Source organism: Elephas maximus, chromosome 7 (genome assembly GCF_024166365.1).
Source record: "Elephas maximus indicus isolate mEleMax1 chromosome 7, mEleMax1 primary haplotype, whole genome shotgun sequence".
In the NCBI taxonomy this organism is placed as follows: domain Eukaryota; kingdom Metazoa; phylum Chordata; class Mammalia; order Proboscidea; family Elephantidae; genus Elephas; species Elephas maximus.
Genome location: NC_064825.1, coordinates 63310829 through 63334444, shown reverse-complemented (window position 1 = coordinate 63334444; position 23616 = coordinate 63310829). Strand labels below are relative to the sequence as shown.

Sequence of the window (23616 nt, the reverse complement as noted above, 5' to 3'; positions counted from 1 at the left end):
GACATTTCTAAGTCTCCTCAATCAGGGAAAGGGGGAGAGGGCATGCAGAACGGGCCCCAGGAGAGCTGAAGATAACCAGTTTCACGGGGGGTGACAGTGGTAACAACGAAAACAAGGGAGCTTAAGGTTCTGAACTCTGCCACTAACCAGCTAGGTGACCCTGGGCAAGTCCCATTTTCTGGGTGTGATTTGCCTGAAATGATGGGGTTGTACTAGTTGATTTCTAAGAGTTCTGTCACATCTAACCTTTTGTGATCCTAAAATACTCCCTGCTTCTCACCCTGTCCCATTGCCACCCAAAAAGAACTACACACAGAAACCCTATCACCTTCAAAAGCCACACCCTGAAGCCCTCACCAACCATGACCTAGGCTGACAGCAGTGGGAGCTGAATCGCAGGCAAGAGCACCCGGACTAGGTCTTTCCAGAGAGAGATTCTTGGAGCATGTCATGGCTTAGGATGGCCCTTTCCCATTAAGAGCCCTAGGCCTGCTTTGCCGTGTGCAGACTGGGGCTAGTGGCTGGGACCTCACCCATGTTTCCTGGGTGTGGCTGGGACTGCCCAGCAGGGTGTTCCTGGGGCAGGACCCCGGGAGCTTGTTCCCTGTGCTTCCTGCATGCTGAGCCTCTGTCCTGCATGCCCCATCCACTGAGACATCTGACCTTGAGTGCTGTTTCCCAGTGCCCCTGCCAGTGCAGAGCAAACCTGGAGAAACCAAGCGAACTCGAACCCTAGGCTCCCAGCTAGTTCCCACAGCCCAGAGACAGCGAGGCCTGTGTGATCCTGGCAAGGTCCTACCACTCACCGTCCCTCTGAGCCCACACCCTGTCACTATGATCCTAACTTCTCCTGGGCCTGGCTGGGACTTTCTGAAGTTAGGGGGCTTTCTGCAGTTGTAAGGGGCCTGCCTGGCCTCTTGAATTGCTCAGAGCCTCAACACCTGGCAGGAAACCAAAGAGCCAAGCCTGGCCACCGAGCCCTTTGCTATGTAAAGTTGATGTGCCCTACACACACACACACACGCACATACACACACACAGTGCCCCTCATTGTTGGGGCACCTGCTGTCATCTGACTCCTGGGCTGAGTGGATGGCTGGGCCACAGCAGCCCTGCATTGTGCTTCCTCTCCCTCACCCTCACCCTGCCTTCTCAGCTGAAGAGGTTGCCAGGCTTGGCAAACACGACTGCAGCAGGATGCTAACCCAGGAGAGGGTGGGAGGGGGGACTGATCATGGGGCACGGAGGAATTCACTCTGGTCCCTTCATCCCACCCACCCACTCACTCCCACTCCCCTGCCTCAGCTGCAGGGGCAGAGGAGCCTGCTCCGAGCCAAAGATTCATCTGGCAGGAGGCCTATGTACAGAGGGTAGGCAGGGCTGTCTCCACAGGCAGGCAGGCAGGCAGGCAAGCTCCACTTCAGGCCGAGTAACCGCAAAGGGCACGAGGAAGCCTCTACTCGCAGGCCAGCTTGCTGTCGAAGCTGGACAGGGCAATAGCAAAGGCCTGCAGCGCACACAGCGGGTAGTTGTAATCCATGGTGAACACATCCTCTGCTACCCGTCCAAACTGCATCACGATGTAATCGGCTGGGGCCAGGCACAAGCATGGCCAGGGACAGACAGAGAAAAACAGGGCAGAGTAGGGATGGTGGAGATAGGGACAGACAGACACCCAAACCACACGAGGGAAGGGAAAGCAAGAAGCCCCGATGCCAAGGGAATCCCAAAGGAGGGAAAACACAGTCCAATTGGTAGACATGACAGGACAGACGCAGTAGATGGCAAAGGAGAAAGATGTGTACAGACACCAGAAGACAGGGAAGAAGAGGAAAAGTCCACTCAAAAGGGGTTCCCGGGCCTGAGATTCTGCTGAGTGCAGACTCTAGGGCCAGGGCTCCAAAGAAGGTTCTTCCAGAGCCACCCAACCATTATGGTTAGAAAGCACATCTAATCTAAGCCGTGCAGCCTCCTTCCCTAAGATCTGGCCTATATGGGCAGGGTTAGGTGAGCTGAACTTGGAGCTAAGGGCCCCAGGTATCACGAGTTGGGGCAGAAACACTCACGGTCATTGCCATGGATGATCTGGAAGTTCTTCACGGAGGCCTGTGTGACGCGCCCATGGAAGTTGAGTACATAGGACTGTGTGTCATCATTCCAGACAGGTGTCTTGTTTTGCAGCTCGATGATAGTTTCCGTGTTCTTGTTCTGCCAACGTGCTAGTAGTGTCTCATGCTCCTGGGAGAGCAGCCTCACCTAAGCCCAGCCCAGGCCTTGGCACCATGACCACCCCAAAGAGGGATCTGTCCCGGGGATGGGGATCCTTAGATTTCCCTGGGCCTCCAGAGCGTCTCACATTGTATCTCCTACACATACATATACCAGCTGGAGTTCTGCCCTCAGAAGCTCATGCAGAGCCTAGGATGATGGGGAACGGGGGAGGGTCGGGCAGAGACTCACGTTGCGGGGCCGGATGGAGACTCTCTCGTGAACCATGTTCATGCCTGGGACAATGACACTCATCTTCCGTGGCCCCTTGAAGCCTAAGACGTTTGTCTCCTGGGAAATAGAGAACTCAGTTCTTTATTCGAGTTACCTCAGGGAGGCTTGCCCTGCCCTCCTTCCTAAAATCTCACACACACCTTGACACTTCATATCCCCCTTCCCACCTTTATTTTTATTAGCACTGATCAGAGAGAAAGCCTACTCACCTGCTGGAGAAAATGAGGTGGAAAAGAAAATAACGATGAGCTAGTTTTCAACATCTCTGCTTGAATGTGTAATCTAACATCTCTAACTCGGCATGTCCAGCTCCTAGATGTCCACTCTGCCCAAACTAGCTCTTTATGGTCTTTCTTGCTTCAGTTAATGGCAACTCAATTCTTCCATTTACTCTGGCAAAATGTGTGAAGCCATCTTGATTCCTCTCTCACCCCACTTCTAATCTGCCAGCTCTACCTTCAAATTATATCCAGAATTTGACCACTTTTCACTACCATCTCTCACCAAAATCACTGTCATAGCCTTTAACTGTACTCCTAGTCTTTGTCATTGGCCCCAGCCCCTTCTCCCCACCATCTGTTCTTAACAGCAGCAAATGGCCCTGTTAAAATATATGTCAGATCATTTTTCTCCTCCTTTGCTTCCACCTTACCCAGAGCAAACGTAGAAGATGCTCCTTTGACTCCAAGGCCTTACACGATACAGCCTCCATTTCCTCACTCTCCTCGCCACTGACGCCCCTGCACCACACTCTTACCTCGCTGTTCTGACAGGGCCAGCTGCCATTCAGGACTCCTGCACTCGCTGCTCCCTCCCTCTGCCTCGCCCCTTCCCCCCTATCTACACACTGGCTCTCACTTCCTGCTGCTCTTCACTCAAGGGTTACCTCAGGGAGGCCCGCCCTGCCCTCCCTTCAAAAATCTCACGCACACCTTGACACTTCATATCCCCGTTTCCACCTTTATTTTTACCTTCTTAGCATTTACCAGGACATTCTTTTACTTATATGTCTGTTTTATAAATTGTCTCCCCCACTAGGGGTAAGTTCCATAAGGGTAGAAATTTATTACATCTGTTTTGTTCACTACCGTATCCTCAGTGCCTCAAACAGTACCTGGAATATACAGTTGGGGCTCGGTATTTGCTGAATAAAATTCAGGCTGCCTCCTCAAAGTTGACCAGCAGGTGGCACCATTGGCTCATACGAAATAGCTGGATTTCTAATGGGCCCCAAGAAACACCCAGGCTCACTCAGGCTGGAAGGCCACCAAACCCTTGTTTTTAAAAAGAAACTGAGGTTCAGCAATGTGGAGAAACGCCCCATACTTATATTCCAGTTTGGTCATTTATGAGCTGTGTGACATTGGCAAGTGACCCAACCGCTGAGCTTCAGTTTCCTCAGATATATGATAAAGAAAATAGGATCTAGTTCTTAGGCTGTCATGAGCATTCAGTAAGATGATTATGCAAAGGGGCTTGTAATCCACGCAGGGCCTGGCATACTGGAGGAATGATGTGAGGGATGCACGGACAAGAACCCAGGCAGCCCGCTTCCTTTCCAGGAGGTCCCTGGGCTGGACTGCATAGGGCTAGACCTGGTTCCTGGACCTCCCAGTCAGGTGGTCTGAGCCTTAAAGATAGGAGGAGAGGACAGGCAGGGACCACACCAGAGAGGGCTGCCCCTGTCCACTCAGCCTTGTCTACCCACCAAGATAGATGGGACAGTCCCCACATCAGGCAGCCAGTCCTAGGTTTCACGTCTAACTTGGAGATCAGAGACAGGACTCACGTAGCACACAGCTGCCAGCTCCTGACGCAAAGTTCCACTTTCCAAAGTAGAGGATGATGTCTTCTGAGGGTTGACTCCATTGTCATAAACAGTGAACTTGGTGCCCATAAGGTTGGACCTGAAGGAAAGACAAAATCAGTAGAGGTCATGCATTCTCTGCCCCAGGGCGGGGAGCAGCTCATGGTCTGTCCTATGAGAAGCCTGAGCAGCATTCTGGGGTGGGCCAGTGGGCACAATGCTCACTGAATCCACATCTTTGAAGGTGCTTCATGGGCAGAAGGTCTAGACCTGCTCTGAGTTGACTCAAAGAGCATCTCGGTCTCAGTGAGGGAAATTCAGGAAGGTAAATCTGGGTTCCACAGGTTTCCCTGGGAGAACAGTAGTGCCCCCCTCATGGAGGTGAGCAATCAGAATGGCATTTGGCAAGGCCATAGAGGGGATTCAGCACCCAGTGGGGAGTGGATGAGATGATCGCCCCTGTCCCATCCGGCCTGTGAGTCTTGGTCCAGCCTCATCTCGCTTTAGTTCCACCTTTAGCTCCTTACCTCTAAGCTTTATTTATACTCCCCCAACCTGGTACTCTATTCCTCAGCAAACCCTACATCCTCCTTGAGGCCCAGCTCAGAGCCTCCCCCCATCCCCACCCCAAGGTTGCCATGAGTCTTCTCTCAAGGGCCCACTCTCAGCCCTGCCCCATGCACAGATCATGGAGGCAAGGCAGCTCTTCCACGGTGGCCTAAATCATCAATGACATCCTGGGGTTTGATCTGTCGCTCTTGGTGAGTTTGCTCCCTCCCAGCTGCCTGACAGCAATCTAGAGTACGAGGTGTGAGACCCAGCTCCAAGTCTGGCTCTAGACTGGGCATAGGCCTTCATTATGGTTGGATCTGATGGACAGAGAGGATCTTGGGAGAGGATCCTGAGACTCTGACCTAGGTCTCCTTCAGGGGCAGGAGATGCCTTCTACCAAGAACCCGCCCCCACCCTTCCCTTCCACCCCCATCTGCTTCCTGGGGGAGTGCTGGTACCGCAGTTTCCCGATGTAGCTGTCCCCTCCTCGAGACAAGTCTGTTGGGTCCACAGAGATGAGGTAATTGGAAGTTTTACTCTTCTTTCTCTTCCTTCCCGCCAGGAGGAACACCTTGGGGAGTGGAGCAAGGTCATGTTCCAGACCCAGTTTCTGGTCTGCACACAATCATGGGTGCCACTCATACACCCATGCTCACCCAAGTGACTCTCCCTTGCTTCAGCTCCCAAACGCATGTATGTACACACACACGTATGCACTGGCAGACACAAAGGTACGCACTGACCAGGCATGGAGGCTTTCATCTCTCTGGGGAACAGAAAGGTCATCCGTGGCTTCTAGTCACCTTCCAGCCCCTAGGACAAGCCTGCCCAGGTGAGACGGCAGGCCCAGGCCAACCTCACCTTCTTTCCATCCTCACGGTCCATGTGCAGAAAGTAGGTGGGGTACATCCCCCGGTCCATCCCCTTCTTGTCCCGCGTAATGCGGCACTTGATGGTGATACCCTGGGGGGCTGGCCTCAGTGCGAACTCCTCAAGATCCTGGACCTCAACATCCACTGGTGGCTCTGGGGCTGTTGGGCTAGGGGCTGAGGCTGCCTCCTACAGGGTGGAGAGTAGGAGTCTGAGCCCCAGGGACTCTGAGCAGCTGAAACTGGTGGTCTGGGATCCATGGTGGGGAAGACAGGGAGGGATCTCCTGGATGTAGGCCTGCCCATCCTGGGGTCTGGGGCTACCGTCCCCACCCTTCCCTCACCCTCAGCAGTCCTGGGAGCAGGGCAGGGTTGTGAGCAGATTCTCAGAGGTCATCCTGTGCAACTTTGGCTCCCCCACCCTCCTGGTATGGCCGAAGAGGGTGGGGTGCAGGGTGGAAAGGAAGGGAAGCCTGGGCCAGAGAAGCTCTTGATAGGCCTCTGGGTCCAGCCCCTGGCTCCAGGAAAGCCAACTCCCCATCATTTCTTCACACACCCACTCCACTTCCAACATGGATGACCAGGAGAGCTCCTAACTCACCCTGATGGACTTCCTGCTAGTGGCAGAGCTGGGGCGGGTGTTGCTGTTTAGCTGAGAGGAGCTGGAGCTGTTCTCATCCTCATCCTCCTCTTCCTCGTCAAAGCTCATGCTGCTGGAGATGCCTGGGCCAGGCAAAGGAGCAGAAAGGGAGGAGTGAGGAGGAGTCTACCCCAGAAATATACATGGTCACATGTACATACCCAACAGACATTCACAGATGCTGGCTCACATGTGCCCAGACACACACGTACACACACAGAGCCATATGTATACACATATTTTAGCACACAGCTATCCAGATACATAAGGACACACCCATTCTCCCATGTATACCCATAGGCTGGGGATGGTCAAGATCCTCATGATATGCCCCCCACCCCAACCACCCAGCTTCAGCTAGGTCACTCCCACAGCCCTCTCCTCTCTACAGTTACACTGCCCTCATCTCCCGTGTATCAAGGCCTACACTGAGGTGACCCTGCACTGGGAACCTCCTATTTCTAACCTCAAGCCTACGAGAGGCCTTGGCTGGCAGAGGCATGGAATCTGCTTGGGAAAAGGCCCAACTCCTTCCTCACCCTGGCATGCAGGGCCCGCTGACTCCTCATTGGGACCTTTGTCTGCCTTGTTCTCTCCATCTGGAATGCCATCTCCATCTTCACGTTGCCTCAACAGCCCTGTCTCTAGGAGGCCTTCCCTGATCAGATTCCTTAGAATGTGGGTGGCACTGTCAGGCTTCTTTCCCTCTGCCACCCACACCAGGGGCTCCCTAGGGCAGGGCTCACGGTGGGGCAACCGTTAGGGCAGCAGGTTTCCAAGGAGGATCTTCCCTGCTTCTTGGCCTCCTGACCCTGCTCCCCCCAGCCTAGCAGGCACATGGGAACTCTTTGCAAAGGGAGCTTTTTCTGTGGAACTGAGGGGAAAGGACATCTGCCGTCAAACCTAGGCCTCCCTGGGGGCAGGAGATAAAGGTGGGCTGGGCTGTGGAATGGTTACTCCAGTTCACACTGCTTTCCCTCAACATGGCCTGGTCAGGGGCCCTGCCCAAAAGCTCCTCATTTGTCTCCAAGTATGCCTCCTACCACTGCCAGGGGGCTGGACCACACACAGGAAGACCCTACTCCTACAGAAGGGTGTATCTGGGAACCCGGGGCTGTGCTTTGGGGGTCACTGGGCCCCCACGGGGCTCACCCTTCCTCTGCATCGTTCCACGGAGGTCCTGCCCGCTGGGTGGTGTGCCCCCACCAGCTGCCGTCTCCCCTGCATCCTGGGCGTGGTCTGACTGGCCCACAGTCAGGATCTGCACCGGGCCTCGGGCCTCAGACTTGTCTTCTGCCAGTGCTGCTGGCCCGCCGGTGCCTGCAGGCCATGGACACTCCTGAGTCCCGTCCAGGGGGGTGGGGGAGGGTCTGTGCCTGCCTTCTCAGAAGTCCACGAAGGATGAGGGATGAGAGGGGGGCCCTCTGCAAAACTTTATTTGTAAAACTGAGTTTTAAAAACTAACAACTGTTTTCAGCCTATTAATGACCAAATTTTTTAAGCTATGAAGGGATGTGAGCTTCATTTCTTTGGCTGTTCCCCAAATTAACTGCTGAGGGTTGGTTTGAAATGCCTCCCATCCCTAAGGCAGACAGCTGTCATCTAAAGAACCAAATGCTCAATGGAGAAAACAAGATGGAGAACAAGGATCAATCCAGACCGTAGCTGAGGCCAACGATCTTTCATAGACATGGCCAGATGCAAGTTCTCAATGCCAGTGCTCTCTCTCTCTCAGAGACAAGCACACACACAACACAGTAATTCACACACACCATTAAAACGGTCCACACATATGGGCCATCTTGAAAAAGACTGAGGTTGACATACACTTGCCTTCCCAAGTGGGTTACCTCCCACCCATGTCTACCTTCCTGTCCAAGTTGCCACATCTTCAGTAACAGAACCAAGGCGGGGACCACACATGTGCCGGCCACCCTGGTTGGGTAGGCTATGCCCAGAATGCTACCGTCAGCTCCAGAAGCCTGCAGACCCTGACACACCATTGTCCATCTGTGACCCAAAGCCTGGATATCACTGCCCCTGAACAAGGCTTGAGAAAATGGGATGTCTGACCAGCAGAGGCAGGACTCAGGGCAGGGCCACAGCCCGTGTCCTTGATCTCTGGGGGTCTTTTCTGGAGAGAGGAGTAGAAGAACAGACTGGTCTGTGGGCCCAGAGAATAGAATCAGGACTAGGGTGGGAACAGAGGGAAGCCACATCATGAGGAATAGTGCACACTACACAAGAATAGGGCAGATTGCCTGGGAAGAGGAGAGGCCACCTGATGGGAGCGTCCTGGCCCAGGCTGGTGAGACCCTTGTGGGCTCAGGGTGGAGGGCACTCAGGTTAAGAACGGGGTCTGGGCCACAGCGGAGCTGGACTTCACCTTCTGATGGTATGGAGGGCCTGCCCACACCTACAGGTCAGTCCACACACCCTCAGTTAGACAAGGCCTGTGAGCCAGCTGTATGAGACCCTGCATGCCAGTCAGGGTCTTCACTGAGGCCACCCTCCCTGTCCCTCACCTCCAAGTCTGGGGAGATAGTCTTCCCACAACCCTACAGTGGGGAGGGCTGTAGAGAAGGCAAGCTAACCTTTGTGCTTCGCCTTCTTCTCCTTTTTAGAGGCCCCACCCTGGCCCCCTGCTGCAGCTGCTGCCTTGCTTCTTTTGGCTGAGGCTGGTGCTATTGGGTGGGCAGCTCCCAGCTGCACACTGGCAAGTGAGTCGGCCTCTTGAACTGCTCAGGAGAGAAACCAAGACAGAGAGAGAGAGGTGGTCACTGGGTGAGACCACAGCTCCAACACAAATATGTTTTTCAGCACAGTATTTCCCAGTCCCTTCCCCAAGCTCCCAGGGCCTCTGGACCACCTCCCTGACCCACAAAGCCAGGGCCCCACTCATCTCTACAAGGCCAACGTGCCCAGGGTAGGCCTGAGGTGGGAGAAGGTGGGAGTTCCAGCTCAGTCAGATACAGTTAAAAGTCTAGCTCAGACCAGGACCAACCAAGACACAGGCAATCAAAGCTCTCGGCCAACAAGCTGTTCTGAGCTTGGGTGGCGGGAGGCAGAGTGTGAGAATGTGGGCCATCCAAGACAGTGGATGAAGACAGAAAAGGCTCCATCTCCTGAAAGAAACCATAAGCAGAGCAAGCAAGCACTCTGGGGACCCTGCCCAAGGCCCTCATGGGATGAGACCATGGGAGCCTGAGGTGGGAGAGCGCCCTGAGAAAGGAATAAACTGTTGGTGTAAAAGGAGTTATAGAATCATAGCTGGTGGCCCCAAATCCTGCACACATCGGAACTGCACAAATCTGCTCAGAAATCTTCAGTGCCTTCTGGTTGCTTTAAGACAAAGACCAGCATTCCCCTGTACATCTGGCTCCTCCATTTCCCTTTCCCTTGGCCTACCTCACACTCCCTGACCCCAGGTGCCACAAGTGCCAGCCACCCAGGCTCTGTCAGTGCCTTGCACATCCTGGACTCCCTCTTGCCCCAGGGCTCATATGCCACCTGTTACCATTGCCTAAACTGCCCTTACTACGCCCATTGTCTGATTAACTCCCACTCATCCTGCAAATTTCAGCTCTGCTGTCACTTCCTCAGGGAGCCTTCCCTGACATCTCCAGTCTGAAAATGAGATCTCTGTCACCCACTCAGAGAACCTGTGACCATCTGTGTTTAAGTCTCTGTCCCCTCCTGGACTGTAAGGTCCAGGAGGAAGTAGAGACCACGCCTGTGTGTGCTCACGCTGGGACCCCAGCCTCTAATCCCGGGCCTGACACACAGTAGGCCCCAATAAATGTTAGCAAAATGAATTAACTCATAATATGAATGAGCAGGGCCAGTGGGTAGCAGTCAACGCATGTTTACTGGGGTAAACCATCAGTGCTGATTTATAGCAAACTCCCTTAGCTTCCTCTGGAAATAATCCCTTTGTATTTCACACCACGAACCAGCAGAGGGCAGAGCAGAAGGCAGCTAATGCTGCAGGAGGTGTGGTGGCGGTGGTAAGGGTGGACTTGAAATCGCCAAGCCCCACGTCAGTCAGCTACGTGTGCAGCGGCCTCCCCAGGGCTTTGGGGGCTGAGATCACCACTGTGGGCTGGACAAAGACCGAGCCACGTGTACCTCTCAGAAGCCCTGATGTCACAAGTTCAAATGTCCTCTGTAGGAAGGGCCCCTGGAGACAGGCCTGGTCTGCAACGTCATCAGGGGACAGTAATCCCTGCTTTTGGACTCTGGGACATACCACGGCAGCTTCAATTTTTCAAAGCCCTGAGGCTGAGAGAATTTTCCTCATCTTAAAGGGGAAGAAACAGACCCAGAGAGAATAAGTGACTTGCCCACAGTCACACAGTGAGCAGGTGACCGGCAGAGATATGACCAGAAACTGTCTTTGGCCTTCTGGTCATCCACCTCCCCAGGGGTGCTACTTCTCTTACTGTGTTCTTTCTGCAGCCTGACACTGCCCCGGCACAGAGCCTGTGTTCAAGAAACGCCTGCCAAAATAACTGAACATCAGTGAGATGTCTGCCTCTGGCACAAATGAGCAGGGTCAAAAGTCATGGGAGTAGGCTTCTACTCCACACACAGCCTCAGACGGTCAGGTGCCAGGTAGGGCAGAGCTGCATGGGGCGTGATGCCCACACGGCGGCAGGCTGGCTCCACAGGACCCAGAACAGCTGGAGCCTTCTCTGCTGAGACAGCACTCACAGAGGAGGGGGCTGCCAGGAAAGAGTGGAGCCAGGGGCCAGTTCTGAGAGGAGCAGCTGGGACTGCCTCTCTGAGACACAGAGTTGGGCTGAGGTCCCTATCCTCCTCTTCTGAAGGGCCTCTCAGATGAAGTACAGACATACCAGGTGCTCAGCTGAGGTACATGTAGGGGAATTACCATGAAAGAGCTTTTTATCAGGCAGGCAACACAATATGGTAGAAAGACCCTTTGGAGTCTGACAGGCTTGGGTTCAAATTCCAGCCCTGTCGCTCACCAGTAGTAAACCATGGGCAAGTCACTGAACCCCTCAGAGTCCATCTCCCTGTGGATCATGCGGAGATAATCAGTTACTGTGTGGATTAACTCAGACAATGCAGGTAAAGTGCCTGGCACCCTGCTTAGTCAGCCCTTGGGAAATGCCCAAAGGCACCTTTTATTATTAGAAACAAGATGGATTTCCTCAGAGGGTGTGAGCATACACAGGGGGAACTGAGCTCCAATGGCGTGCCAAGCCACAGACTGGGCAGTAGATGAGTAAGATTCAATCGCTGCCCAAGGGCTGGGCTAGTGCAACAGAGAGAAGAGGAACCTGAGATGCTATGAGGCAGAAGAATGGGGAAGTCCCAGGAGCTAGATGAAAAAGGTCAGCCCTCAAGTGAAGCAGCTACCAGTAGTTCAATGTGGCTGGGGGCTCCAGGTCATCAGGAAGCCAAAGGAGAGGAGCATCAGGGTGGGTTCTAACTGCCATCTTCCTAACAGTGATTTGATGGAGCAGTGGCCTGGGTTAACAGCACCAGCAGGGGGCAGTGGTGACTGAGACTGAGTGGAGTCCCTCTTTCATGTTGAGACCAAAGCTCTTTCTGGCCTTGGATATTCTGACCCTAACCTAAGCTGGAGGGAGGTCCCAAGCCCAGGGATGCAACAAAGGCATCCGCTTCCCAGGATTAGCTGCAGAGAACTGCCCCCAAGTGGGCTCTGCTGAGAACTGGAGTGTGTAAGGAAGGAAGGCTACTGGTCAACACGCTCTAAAGGAGCCATGAGCCAGGGATGGGGACCCGCAGGCCAGAGCCAGACCAACTGAGGGTACAGAAAGTCCATAGGGGGAAGGTAACAGGCACTTGTCACAAGGGACACTTGTCGGTATGCGGAAGGATGAGAGGGGCTCCTCTCAGGAGGTAGAATATTGGTGGGGGGCGTCGTCTCAGGAGGCCAGACTCTGTTCTGAAGCACTGCCTCCTGTTCTTACTGAAATGCAATGGATCAAAAACCTGGATTCGCAAAGTTTTAACTTTCCAGCTCCAACACCTGATTCAGGGGCCCAGACTACAGGTCCCACTGGCCCGCTCAGTTGTCCACTGGGGCTCAGAACCAGGACTAGCAGGAGCTTTCCTCCTCGGTACCAGCTGGGCACAGACTGACAGGTACAGGAACTCCTGAGGGCCTCCCCAGAGCAGTAGTGGGGATAGAGTCGCACTGCGGGGCTTCCCCAGGTTGGCTCACTGGGGCCAGTGGGCAGCAGACAGGGGGTACCTTGGTAGCTGGTGCTGCCACTGCTGCTGAGGTAGGACTCTACCAAAGGGGCCTGCTCCTCCGACTGCCGGGCCCGCCGGCTCCGGGGCCGCCCATCGGCGTTGGCCTGCACCATCAGGGGCTCCTGGCGCTTCTTCTTTTGCTTCTGCTCCAGCAGGGCCCGCTATAAAGGCACAGGGAGGCACAAAAGTTAGTGAGCCCTGAGAGGGTGGCAACCAGCCTCTGAGACCAGGCAGGAGCTCCCAGAGCGGGACCAGGCAGAGAGCCCTGCTCGGTCAGCTGGGTTCTAGAGGTCACACCTACTCTGGACCAAGGCCCCATGTAACCTGGTTTCCCAAGACTCAGCGTCCAGGAAAGGGAGGTAAAGCTCAGCCAGGAGGTGCCCTGGCATGATCACACACTTCGACTGTGGTCACCCTGGGGGCCTGCCCAGCACAGGCCCCGTGTACCGTGTACTGTGGCAGGGCTAATGCTGGGCTGGTAATGGAGAGAGTGTGCCTCTCTTTTTCCAGGCGAGTCCCCTCTCCCCATCAGGCAGGATCGCCCTTGGGGACAGGGACAGTCCCTCCCCTCTGCTCAAACCCCAGCCAGGATCCCAGTGCTGACGGCCCTTCCCTCCACCCTGGCCTCACTTACCTGCCGGTCAAGCTTCTGCTGTCTGAGGCTGCTGCCCTCATCATCTAAGACACTGCAGAAGAGACAAGGGTATTCAGAGCCTGCTCACAAGGTGCCAGGCTATCGTCCAGGGCCTGTCCCGAGCACACTGGGGTCCTTTAATCCCCCACCACCACGGCTCCTGGGCCAAAGTGAGCCTGCCTGGCAGAGGCTGCCATCTGAGAACCAGCTCCAGACAAGAGGGTTTAAGCTGTATTTCTACCATTTGGGGAGCTTATCCTCTGCTAGGATCCCTGCTGTCCTTGAAAGACTTCCCACCCAACCCGGACCCAGTAAATACAGGCTGAGACCCTCCCCGTGGGCCCCTGAGCAAGGCATGGCCTGATTGAGATTCCAGAGAACCCATGCAGAAGCATCACCACAGCCAGGCTTCAAACCTAGTGGCCTGCTCCCTCCAGCCCCCTGCCAGGCAGCTCTTTCGCTCCTTTCCATCCTCTCCCTGTCAGCTCCTGGCTCTCCAGGTGGCAGAGAGCAGGTATCACCCAGCCTACTCCCCTTCCCACTTAAAGAGAGCTGAGGCTTCCCTTCTCATCTGGGAGGGTAAGGCTAAGACCAGTCCCTCGGGCAGGGCTAAGCTGGGTGGGAATGTCTGCAGGCAGCTCGGCACGTCAAAGCACAGGAGGCAGGTCTGCCACATGCAGCTCAGCAACCAGCCAGGTGGTGCAAGTGGCACCAGGGCAGCAAGCCCTTAAGTTCCACATCTTGAGCCTCATCTCATCCAGACTGGCTCTGCCACCCAGGAAGGCTGAGCACAAGCAGGGAGATGGTCACTCAGACGGCTTAGCTTTTTCCCAGTCTAAGGCATGTGTGTGAGGGCCAGGCCCAAATTCAGTCAAAGCCAAGGTCAGGACAGCTGCATGGGGTGGAGCTGGAGCCTGAGGATCGGAGCTCTGGGAACCCCCAGGCCCAGTTATACATCTGTGGGTGTCTGCACGGGCACACCCAGGTGCATTACACGGTTGTGTGAGCCTGTATGAAGTATATGAAGATATCTCGTGGGTGTGTACACGTGGGGAAAAGGGCTGCCCAAATGTCTGAGCACGTCTATCTACATGTGGGTACACGTACCTGGGTACAGACACATGCAAACACCTGTGGAAGAAGTGGACATACTTGTGTGAAGGTGAGTAGAGGTGTATATATGGGGGAAAAAAAGATAAGGTCAAATCACCAGAGGACAAGAAGAAGCCATTCCATCTCCTCCTGACAGCAGAAGCCCTTTCTAGCTGGAACAATCATTGACTTAGAAAGTCCCTTGAGCTCTTCCAAACTACTTAGTATCTCTGTGTACGGAGGGTATCAGCCAGAGGGTGTGAGAGTCAATGGATCAAAGGCAGTCCACCACCCAACCTGTGGCTTCACATACCCACCTCCCTTCCACAAATTATGAGTATATATATTTTTGACTGGCAGCTGTCTCAACCACTTGACATCTGGAAGGCCTTTTCTGGTCCCCATAAGCTACTCTTTACCCCAGAAGAGCCTAACAGTGATTTGGGTTCATGCACAGAACAGCCTCACGCACCAAACCCTCAGCTGCCTGAAGCAGGGACATCACTGCTCAGCAGACATGCCTCTGAGCCAAGCCCTCAGTCTGCTTAAGACAGCCCACCGGCCCAAGAGGGTATGGCTGCATCTGGGGCTCCCCGGGGGCAATGCTAGGGCCCAAGGGTAGGTAATCAGCTCCCTAAAAATGAGAGCTGGCTGCAAAGGTGAATGCCCCATCACTGAGGGCATGTGCCACTGACTGGAGGACTGAAGAAGAATGGGTTAAGGCACTAGGGTAAACAAGATGCCCAAGCAACCCTCCAGGTCTGAGAGCCTACAACTCTTCCACCTGTCTTGACACTTCAAGTCCAATGGCCTGACTGAATAACACAATGGCAGAGTATCTGATCACAGACCAGCTTCAAAGGGGAGGGTCCTTCAGACAGTCCCCAAACACCACTGTCCACCACAGTCTGGCTGCTGCTACAGTACACACTCACCCATTACCTCCAGGAGATGAATGAGAAATGCAGCCTGGGCCCTGCACAATGGAACCTGTGGGCAGAGCAACAGGGCCTGAAATGCAACCAGACTCCACCTGCCAAGCTCTGTGCATGCACACAGGGAAGCCCGAGGAAGGGGTGCTTTTCTATAATTCTCACAATCTTACAAGTGGTGGCGTGGCCCCAGGAGCCCTGAGTGACTGCCACAAGATTCAGTCTTCCCTTCACACCAGCAAGAGAGGCCATTTCACAGCTTTCTGGGATTTCATGAGCCACTTGCACTGTCGGGGGACAGTGCCAGGGACGGACAGTCATCTGGGTCATCTCTGGCACCATGCTTGGCTGAGCAGGACAAAGAAGATGACTTCCACGGTGCTGACACTAATACCTATGGTCATTTGGAAAAGGGGCCACCTAGCTGAGAGATAAGACTCACGCCAGCAAAGCCACCTCCAGAATGGCTGGGTCACAGTGGCCGCTCAACTGACAAAAGGGAGTTCCAACCCTGATGGCCTCACTGCCCAGTGCCCCCCGATGTCCTTATCCATGCATGGGGGACGCTTTGCTACCATAGGCCACTGTCCCACTGCCATGGACTTCCCCCATAGTTTCCATGAAAGCAGCACTACTTCCTCTTCCTCTGTCCCCAATTCCAGTCCCTGAAAAGCTACAGGCTTCAGGAACACTAATCACCAGGTAAGATTACAGGTAGAGTGGACTCAACCACCGGTCTTCAGAGAAAGATGAATGAATATGAGAGTTAGACTTCTGAAAAGAAATTCCAGAAACCTCAGATACCCTGGAAGTGCCTAGAAGACCACCTACCACCTCACTCAGCACCAGGCATGCTCCAGCAGCTAGGAGGACTGGAGTTTGCAGGGCTGGGGGCGGCAGACGGGGAGAAACAACACGTGCCTAGGGGATAAAATGTGCCTGGCTGGGCAAGACTCATCCCAGAGGGCCTCCAATAAATGCACCTCATGCAGGCTCTGGGAGTGTGTAACAACCGTATGGAATAAAGCAGGGGTGTGGTAAAGCAGTGCTCCTAAGAGAGCCGCAACCAGCTGCAACTGCACAGCATGACCGACAACCATCCCAGGTGACCAACACCCTATCAGTGATGAGCGTGTACTGGTGGGTGTTTCTGGCTAACGACAGTGCATCCAGAACACACAACATCTGTCTCTGGTGAGCAACAAAGAATTCCCTGCGAACTGGCAGCGTGCTGTGGAGAAGAGTGACAGCTACAGTGGCTGTCTCTAGAGAGAGCAGAACTACAAGCTCCTCTCATCCTCAGCAAGCCTGGCTCCTGTTTCTCCCTACCCCAGATGGCCCTGCCTCCTCACCTCCACTTTAGCACCATTCCTAGGGCACCATCCTCTCTCACCAGCACTTCCCCATCCTGCCTCTTTCTGAGGCACAGTTCTAGGCAGCACTAAACGATAACCATGCAAGGAGGTTGTAATGGCTTTTTAATGGCTCCTGCTCCCATTATGGAATCACTGCCAAGCCCAGACTGCCAGCTGCAGCCCCGCCAGGAGGTGCAGACAAGAGACAGACACTGACCGACGGGGCTTCCAGGCTGACCCTGGCAGCTCCTTCATTACGGCTGTCTCCTGCTGAAGGCCAGACCAGGGAGGCCCAGTGAAGTACAAGCCACTGACTCAGGAGGGTCTGCAGCATCCACCAATCCAGCCACTGTGCCCAGGATCAATGAGGTGGCAACTTTACCCTCCATGGGGGCAGCCCCTCCACATCCACTTCCCCAAGGCAAAAAAACCAGGTGCTATCAAGCTGACTCCAGCTCATGGCGACCCCATGAGTGTCAGGGTAGAACTGTGTTCCACAGGGTTTTCATTGGCTTAGTTTTCAGAAGTAGATCATCAGGCCTTTCTTCCAAGAAGCGTCTGGGTAGACTCAAAATTCCAACCTTTCAGCTGTCGACCAAGTGAGCAACCTTTTGTACCACCCACGGACTCCCTCCCCCAAGGCAACCAACAGACTTTTGGGGAGTGAACCATGATGGACAACAAGGGGGACGGGTGCAGGGGGCACTTCTCCCAAGGGCTGGAAAAGCCATGGACATGGTGAATATATTTAGGCCAGTTTTCCCTCCCTTTCGTAGAGTCTACCTTACATGCTGCAGCTAATCCACCAGAGCTTTAGCCAGGGGGTCGGGACAATCCAGGGACAGACCCAATCTCTGGACATATTCTTCATACCCACCTCACCTTCCTTCCTTCCTGCCCTTATTCTTTTCTCCCAGTCACGATGGGGGCTATGCCTGCTGGACTGTGGAAATCAGATGGAAGTGGCCTATCAGGGTACCTGGATGCAACCCCATGCAGTGCTCAATGCCAGACCCCCAGCCAGTCCAGATCTGTGGCTTCCATTGCCTTGGGCTGCTTGGGATGAAGGAGGAACATGGTGGCGTGGGAATGGGGGCAGCTCCAGATGACAGAAGAGTCCCAGCCTCCCAGGACGGGCAGTCTCCATTACAGCTAATGGGTTCCAAACTTACCAGGCTCATTAAAACTGCTAGGGGCACTCAGGCCTGACCTGGGAATTCAGAAGACACCCCAGAGTCATCAACTCCCATCCTCACCTCTCCCTCTCTTTTAATGCAAAAGCTACAGGAGATTCTAATGCTTGGTCCTGCAAATAGAGACCTATAGAGCCACAGCTGGTGATCTCTAAGGAACAGAAGGGGACTTAGGGAGGTGCCATCAGACTGGAGAAGCCCTGGTGGTGCAGTAGTTAAGAGCTACAGCTGCTAACCAAAAGGTCAGCAGTTCGAATCCACCAGCAGCTCCCTGGAAACCCTATGGGGCAGTTCTACTCTGTCCTGTAGGATCACTAAGAGTTGGAATAGACTTGATGGCAATGGGTTTTTTTTTTTTTCCTGATCAGACTAGAAGATTGTAAATGCAGCCTTGATGTCCAGATGGGGGAAGAGAATACATGCAGTTTGAAGGGCAGTAAGTCCAATGTGGACCCTAGATGAGACTGTGGAAGGGGTTAGTAGAGGGGTGGTTTGAAAGACTAGAAGACTCGGTAATTCCCAGGAGCAAGTTCAGGCTCAAAGCAAGTCATGGCACACTGTCCTTAGGTCCATCAGAAAAAATGGGGAGAACACTACAGCCAGGCTTCCACATGGAATCTCATGTGATGGTAACTTATGGGCAAGATGCATCAATGTAAATAGCATGCCAGTCCAATGAGAAAAACTAGAAACCATTCAAAAAACCCTACCCAAGTTTCTTGAACAATGAGTGGAGGCCACAGTCAAGGAAGGTTTCCAGCACCATGCTTCTCTTGCTTAACGTGTTTATTGATGACTTGAAGACAACGCAGGCCTCTCAGTAAACTTTCAGCAAAATGAGCGAGATAAATTGTTGGCTAAGACAACGTGGATTCAGAAGACCAAGTCCTACATATGGATCCCAATATCCAGTTCTTCCCCACACAAGCAGAATTTGGGGAGATGGGGCTTGATATCAGCCTGATGAAAGACTCTGGGAGTTTTGTTTACAGACGGCTCCGACTAGTCAGTGCGGCGAAGCCATGCCACATGACGGTGAGGGCTTAAATAAGCAGAGGTCTAGAGCAAGAAGTAAGGACCTCACTCTGCTTGGTGCTGGACAGGCCACACCCAGGACATTGTATGCAGTTCCACACTGGAGAAGGCAGAGACCAATCTTAGGTCATCCAGAGGGTTTCCTCTATTCACGGACCCTCTTTTCTTTTTATGTATCCTATTCCCATTTTATTCCCATATTCTTCTCTCTCAACCTTGTTTCTTGCTCCTGTCATCCCAGGCAACAGCAAGAAGACACTCTGCAGGGGGCTTGGGATGGGAGCAGAGGATGATTTGCTGGGGGTTCAGGATCAGAGGTTCTGTTCACTTTCCTTGTGGCCAGAGGTGAAGCAGTGGACAAAGGAGTCCAGGGCACCTCTGAGGCTAAACCCAGAGGCAGAACTGAAAGAGTCCCCCTCCCCCATCTTAATCAGGGGTCATATTGCTCCCCACAAAGCAAACTGAGGAAGGGGTGAGAGGATTCTAATAACGGCCAAGAGGAGGGGGAACCAGAGACACATGTAGACTCAACCAAAGGAAGAACTTTCTAACAGTCACAACCACCTGATGTAGACAGGAGTGAACTCTCCGTTGTTGGAAGCACACAAGCAAAGGCAGATGGAAGGCCTCTTGGCAGGGATGCTACAGAGGGCATTGACTCAGAGGACTAGATGGCCTTTAAGGGCACTTCCAGCCAAAGATTCCTGTTCTATGATCTAGAGGAGCCATGCTTTTCAAACAGTGTTCCGGGAAGCCCAGTGAGGATCTAGTCCAGATGGGAGAGTGCTGTGTCCCTCAGGCGTGCCGAGAGCCCCAATGTGGGGTCAGGAAAGCCGAGGAAGCCCCAAAGGCTGCCTGGGGAAGCCACTTTGATTCAATATATTGGGTACCTTGTCTCTGCTGGGCCATGCTGGGGACACAGTCAGGAACCAGAACAGGTCCTTGCTCCCTCCCAAGGAGCTCACAGCTCAGTGATGGCAACATTAGGCAATGGCTGCAGACAAGAGCACTGAGGGCAGGGCCTCTATCACTCCCCAGCACCGCTCCTCCAACACACCTGTGGGCCATGCTCCTTCCTCACTCTCAAGCCTCCACCTTCAACTTATCAAAGGTTGCAAAGTCAGACATGAGAGGCATTTAATACTCGAGAACACAAGTAAAAAGAAAACTGGCAGAAATAGAAATTATTATCAGTAATAACAAGAAAAAAATAAAAGGCAAAAAATTGTCCCCATTATTAAACTTTATAAACAAAATGGCTCCCTTCTAAGTCAAAATCTGAGATTAATCCCTTATCATTATATCCTGAGCCAGAATTACTCATAAGGTTATTATCACCAACTGTCATTGTTTTTTTTTTGTCATTGTATCAAAGAAAATCAAGGAATGCAAGGTGCAACCATCACAGAGGGAGCCAAAGCAGCAGCCCCACCAGACAGCCAACAAGCAATCTACTGACCTCTCTCCCCGAAACCAAATGCCACTTTCCAGCTCTGACATGCTGTGACGTTAGGGGAACCCCACACCAGTCACAGCACATGCCCGCCCGTGCCTCCCTCCGCCACCTGCCAGTTAAATGCCTGGCCTGTCTTCTGCCCCAGTTTTCTCTACCATCAGACAGGCATGTGGCTTTGACTGCAATCAGTAGCCCAGTTCCTGCCAGAGGCGGCTGAATCTCTCCCCCTCCGCCCAGGCCCTCCATCCTAGAAGTCCATACCCCAAGTCCAGTGCCTTCCTGGGCACAGTGCATACCTGGAAAGACCCTTGCAGGGCAGGGCAAAGTAAGAGGGATGTGGCTAGCCACCCACCTTCCCTATCATAGAACAAAAAGAGAAGAGGAGAGGGGCCATAGGCAAGGGTGTCGGCAAAGGCCATAAGCTACTTCTCAGGGCCAGGCTTTCAGGGTGGCAGGATCCTGTGCTTCAGGCAGAGTATGTGGGCCCAAGAAAGGAGTAAGAGGGGCCTGGGCCAGGGGAAGTGCCAAATCACTCTGCAGAATGCCAGTGCCCTGGGCACTTATGGAGGACACGGCTATTTCCCAGACACAATCCCCACCTCTTTGGCACCCCCTTCCTGGGGCAAACTTAAGTCTCCCCAGTTTGAACTAGATTTTCTCTAGGATTTATGTACTAACTCTACAAGTTGCTTCAGTTCTTGGATCTCTGGGAGAGGCTTCCTTGAACCGTGATCTGGCCTGGCCCAGAGCCCAGTTTGCCAGGTTCTAAAAGGACCATCATCTCCACAGCTCCTTTCTCAGTCTGTGGCCACTGTCTTGCCATCTCTACCTCCACACAGGTACTTCCACAGCACTGTGTGCCCCTCAGCCCAGTCGCTGCCCATGCAGCTGTGGGGCCTAGAAAACGTTCACGGTACTCCCTGTGGCTACACTGTCTTCTAAAAGGTCCTCAGCCTACATGCACCAAAAAGGCCAGGATACTCCAGGAACTACCTGTGCCCCAGGGTGAGTGGGGCAGCAGCTCTCCTGAGTCAGCACAGCCCTCTCGCCAGTCCCTGATGGAACTGTCTCCCTGTTCTATGTGACACTCTGAGGTATGACTGTGTTTGTCTGAGAAGATTCTGGGGGTGACTAGTGTGTGTGCATGTGTGTTGGGGGGGCACACAAATTCTAACCTAGGAAGCCCTGAAGCCTCCACAGGAGCTGAGATTAGAAACAATTCTCGAGAGAGGCCCTGAATTCCCAGGCCAGTGACAGAGGCCTGTTTGCAGAAGGATCTGCTTTTAACAAGCCTCAGGCGGTTGAGCTGCTTTCCATTTAGAAGGCTGTCTGGACAGACTCAGAGAAGACCTCTATCAGAATTATCTTCTGTCAGTGACTGGAAACAGGCCCCATCCCAAGAGCAGGATGTATTACGAAGGGGGCCCTGAGGATCTGATCCTGCCACCCACAGCACATGCACCTAGGCTGGCAATAAGGTAGTGGGCCTGAGCAGTCCAGCACCCTTTTTAGGAACAAGCCTCTCCAGGAGGCCTAGAGACAGCTGGGTAGCCCATGGCAACCAAAGAGCCAATGGGTGGCCAAGGAACTGGTGCTGCCATGGCGATGAGCTCCTTTCTGTGGTGAATGGAGAGAATGGAGTAGAGTGGATGGGAAAAGACCTGCACCTGTGTGAGGCCTCAGAGACCCCTCTCCCGCTCCCACGCCTTATGCTGGTAGGAAAGCCCAGCCATCTTTGGGACAAACTGCAGTGTCTGGGAAGAGGGTGGTGGGCTTCCCTGAGTAAGCTTGGGTTTTTGAGTATTTTTGTACATGTGAGGGTAGTTCTAGGTATTGTGAGTTGGTGTGTACCCAGGTACAGACCTGTTAGCAAGTAGATTACTGAATCGCTACAAAATATTGAAAGGTCGGTGGTTAGAACCCACCCAGAGACACCTTGGAAGATGGGCCTGGCGATCTGCTTCCGAAAGGTTATAGCCTTGAAAACCCTGTGCAGCAGTTCTACCCTGCACACATGGTGTCACCATGAATCAAAATCCACTCAGCTGCAACCAACACCACCACTTGACAGTGGGGAGCAGGTGGTAGGTATTGTGGCTGTGTGTGTGTATAGATATGCAGGGTGCACCTGTGTGTGCCCAAGGATAAGCATGTGTGTAGAGATGGATGCGTGTATGTGGATATGAGCACGGGAGTGCTCTTGGTTCACAGTAACTGTCTCCAGGAACCACGCTTTGAGTGTGTGAATAGAAAGCAGGAGCATCAGTGCCCACTGCGCTGACGTCCTGTGGGTGCATGCGTGCAGATGCATGGGTGTGTGTGCGCACGGCTACACGGGCGTGTGACCTGGGGTACCAGGCCTAGAAGGGGCTGGTAGCAGTGTGCGCTCCCTCCCTACACCGGCCACATGGAGCTGCGGGACCCAGCAAGGCCCACTCAGGCCCTGAGCACTGCCCTCCTTCAGCAGCCTCGGCGGATAAAGGCGGTTTCACAGTCTGCCAGATCCCCAAAGTCGGGGCAGTTAAGTCCAGCGCCTCCAACCCGTGTCCCCAGTGTTAGGAGATGAGGAGAGTGGAAGTGTCCCACGTCCCGGCCCGGCGTCCACAGTCAGCCCTGAGCCTCAAATTGAGGGGTGGTCGTTCGGGGGTGTCGGCGCCCCTGGCCCGGCGCCCTTGACCCTTAGAGTTCGAGGGTGGTCGGCCGAGCCCGCAGCCCCCGAGTTGAAGAGAAGGGGGGGCCGGAGCCTGCGTACCTGTAGGGAATCCAGTCGGAATGCGGCTTGGAAGTCATGTCTCTCGGGGGCGGGGCGGCGGCTGCGGCTCCGGAGGCCCGGGTCCGTGGGGGCCGGCGCGGGTGCCCTGCTCAGCTCCCAGGCCGCCCCGGGCCGCATCCTCCCGGGCGGGGGCGCTGGGCCCCGCCGAGGCCCGCGCTGCTAGCCAGGGACCCGGCAGCCAGCTCGGCGAGCGGCTGCCTGCGCGGCGCGGCGCCGAAGGCTAAGCGGCGGGAGTGCGCGGGGCTGCGGCGGGCGCGCGCGAGGAGGCGGGAGAGGCTGGAGCGCGGACTCCGCCGGCTCCGCGTTCCCGACACGCTCCCGGGCCACCTGCACCGCCCGGCGCCGCGCGAGGGGATGAGTCCCGCCGCGAGAACGGGAGCGCGCTGTGTCAGCGGCGGCCAGCCCCCACCCCTTTCGCCCCGCCCCGGGCGGAGACCCCACCCCTTGGCCTGCAAGGTGCTTCCGAAACGCCCCCACCTTCCCTGAAGTCGCAGGAACCTGGGTTCCACACACGTGACCACGCCGGCGCT

General features: G+C 54.4%; 1 protein-coding gene across 1 annotated transcript; it reads right to left on the bottom strand.

Annotated features, from left to right (window-relative positions):
- Nucleotides 1–949: 949 nt before the first annotated feature.
- Nucleotides 950–23408, bottom strand: TUB (TUB bipartite transcription factor). Its single transcript, XM_049890296.1, has 12 exons — nt 23066–23408; nt 13251–13302; nt 12615–12777; nt 8965–9108; nt 7523–7690; nt 6332–6453; nt 5723–5920; nt 5320–5432; nt 4292–4409; nt 2461–2559; nt 2067–2238; nt 950–1590 (listed from the first exon to the last, which is right to left on the bottom strand). The coding sequence occupies exons 1-12, from the start codon at nt 23101–23103 to the stop codon at nt 1457–1459; spliced, it is 1521 nt and encodes a 506-aa protein (XP_049746253.1). The 5' UTR covers nt 23104–23408; the 3' UTR covers nt 950–1456.
- Nucleotides 23409–23616: the final 208 nt, after the last annotated feature.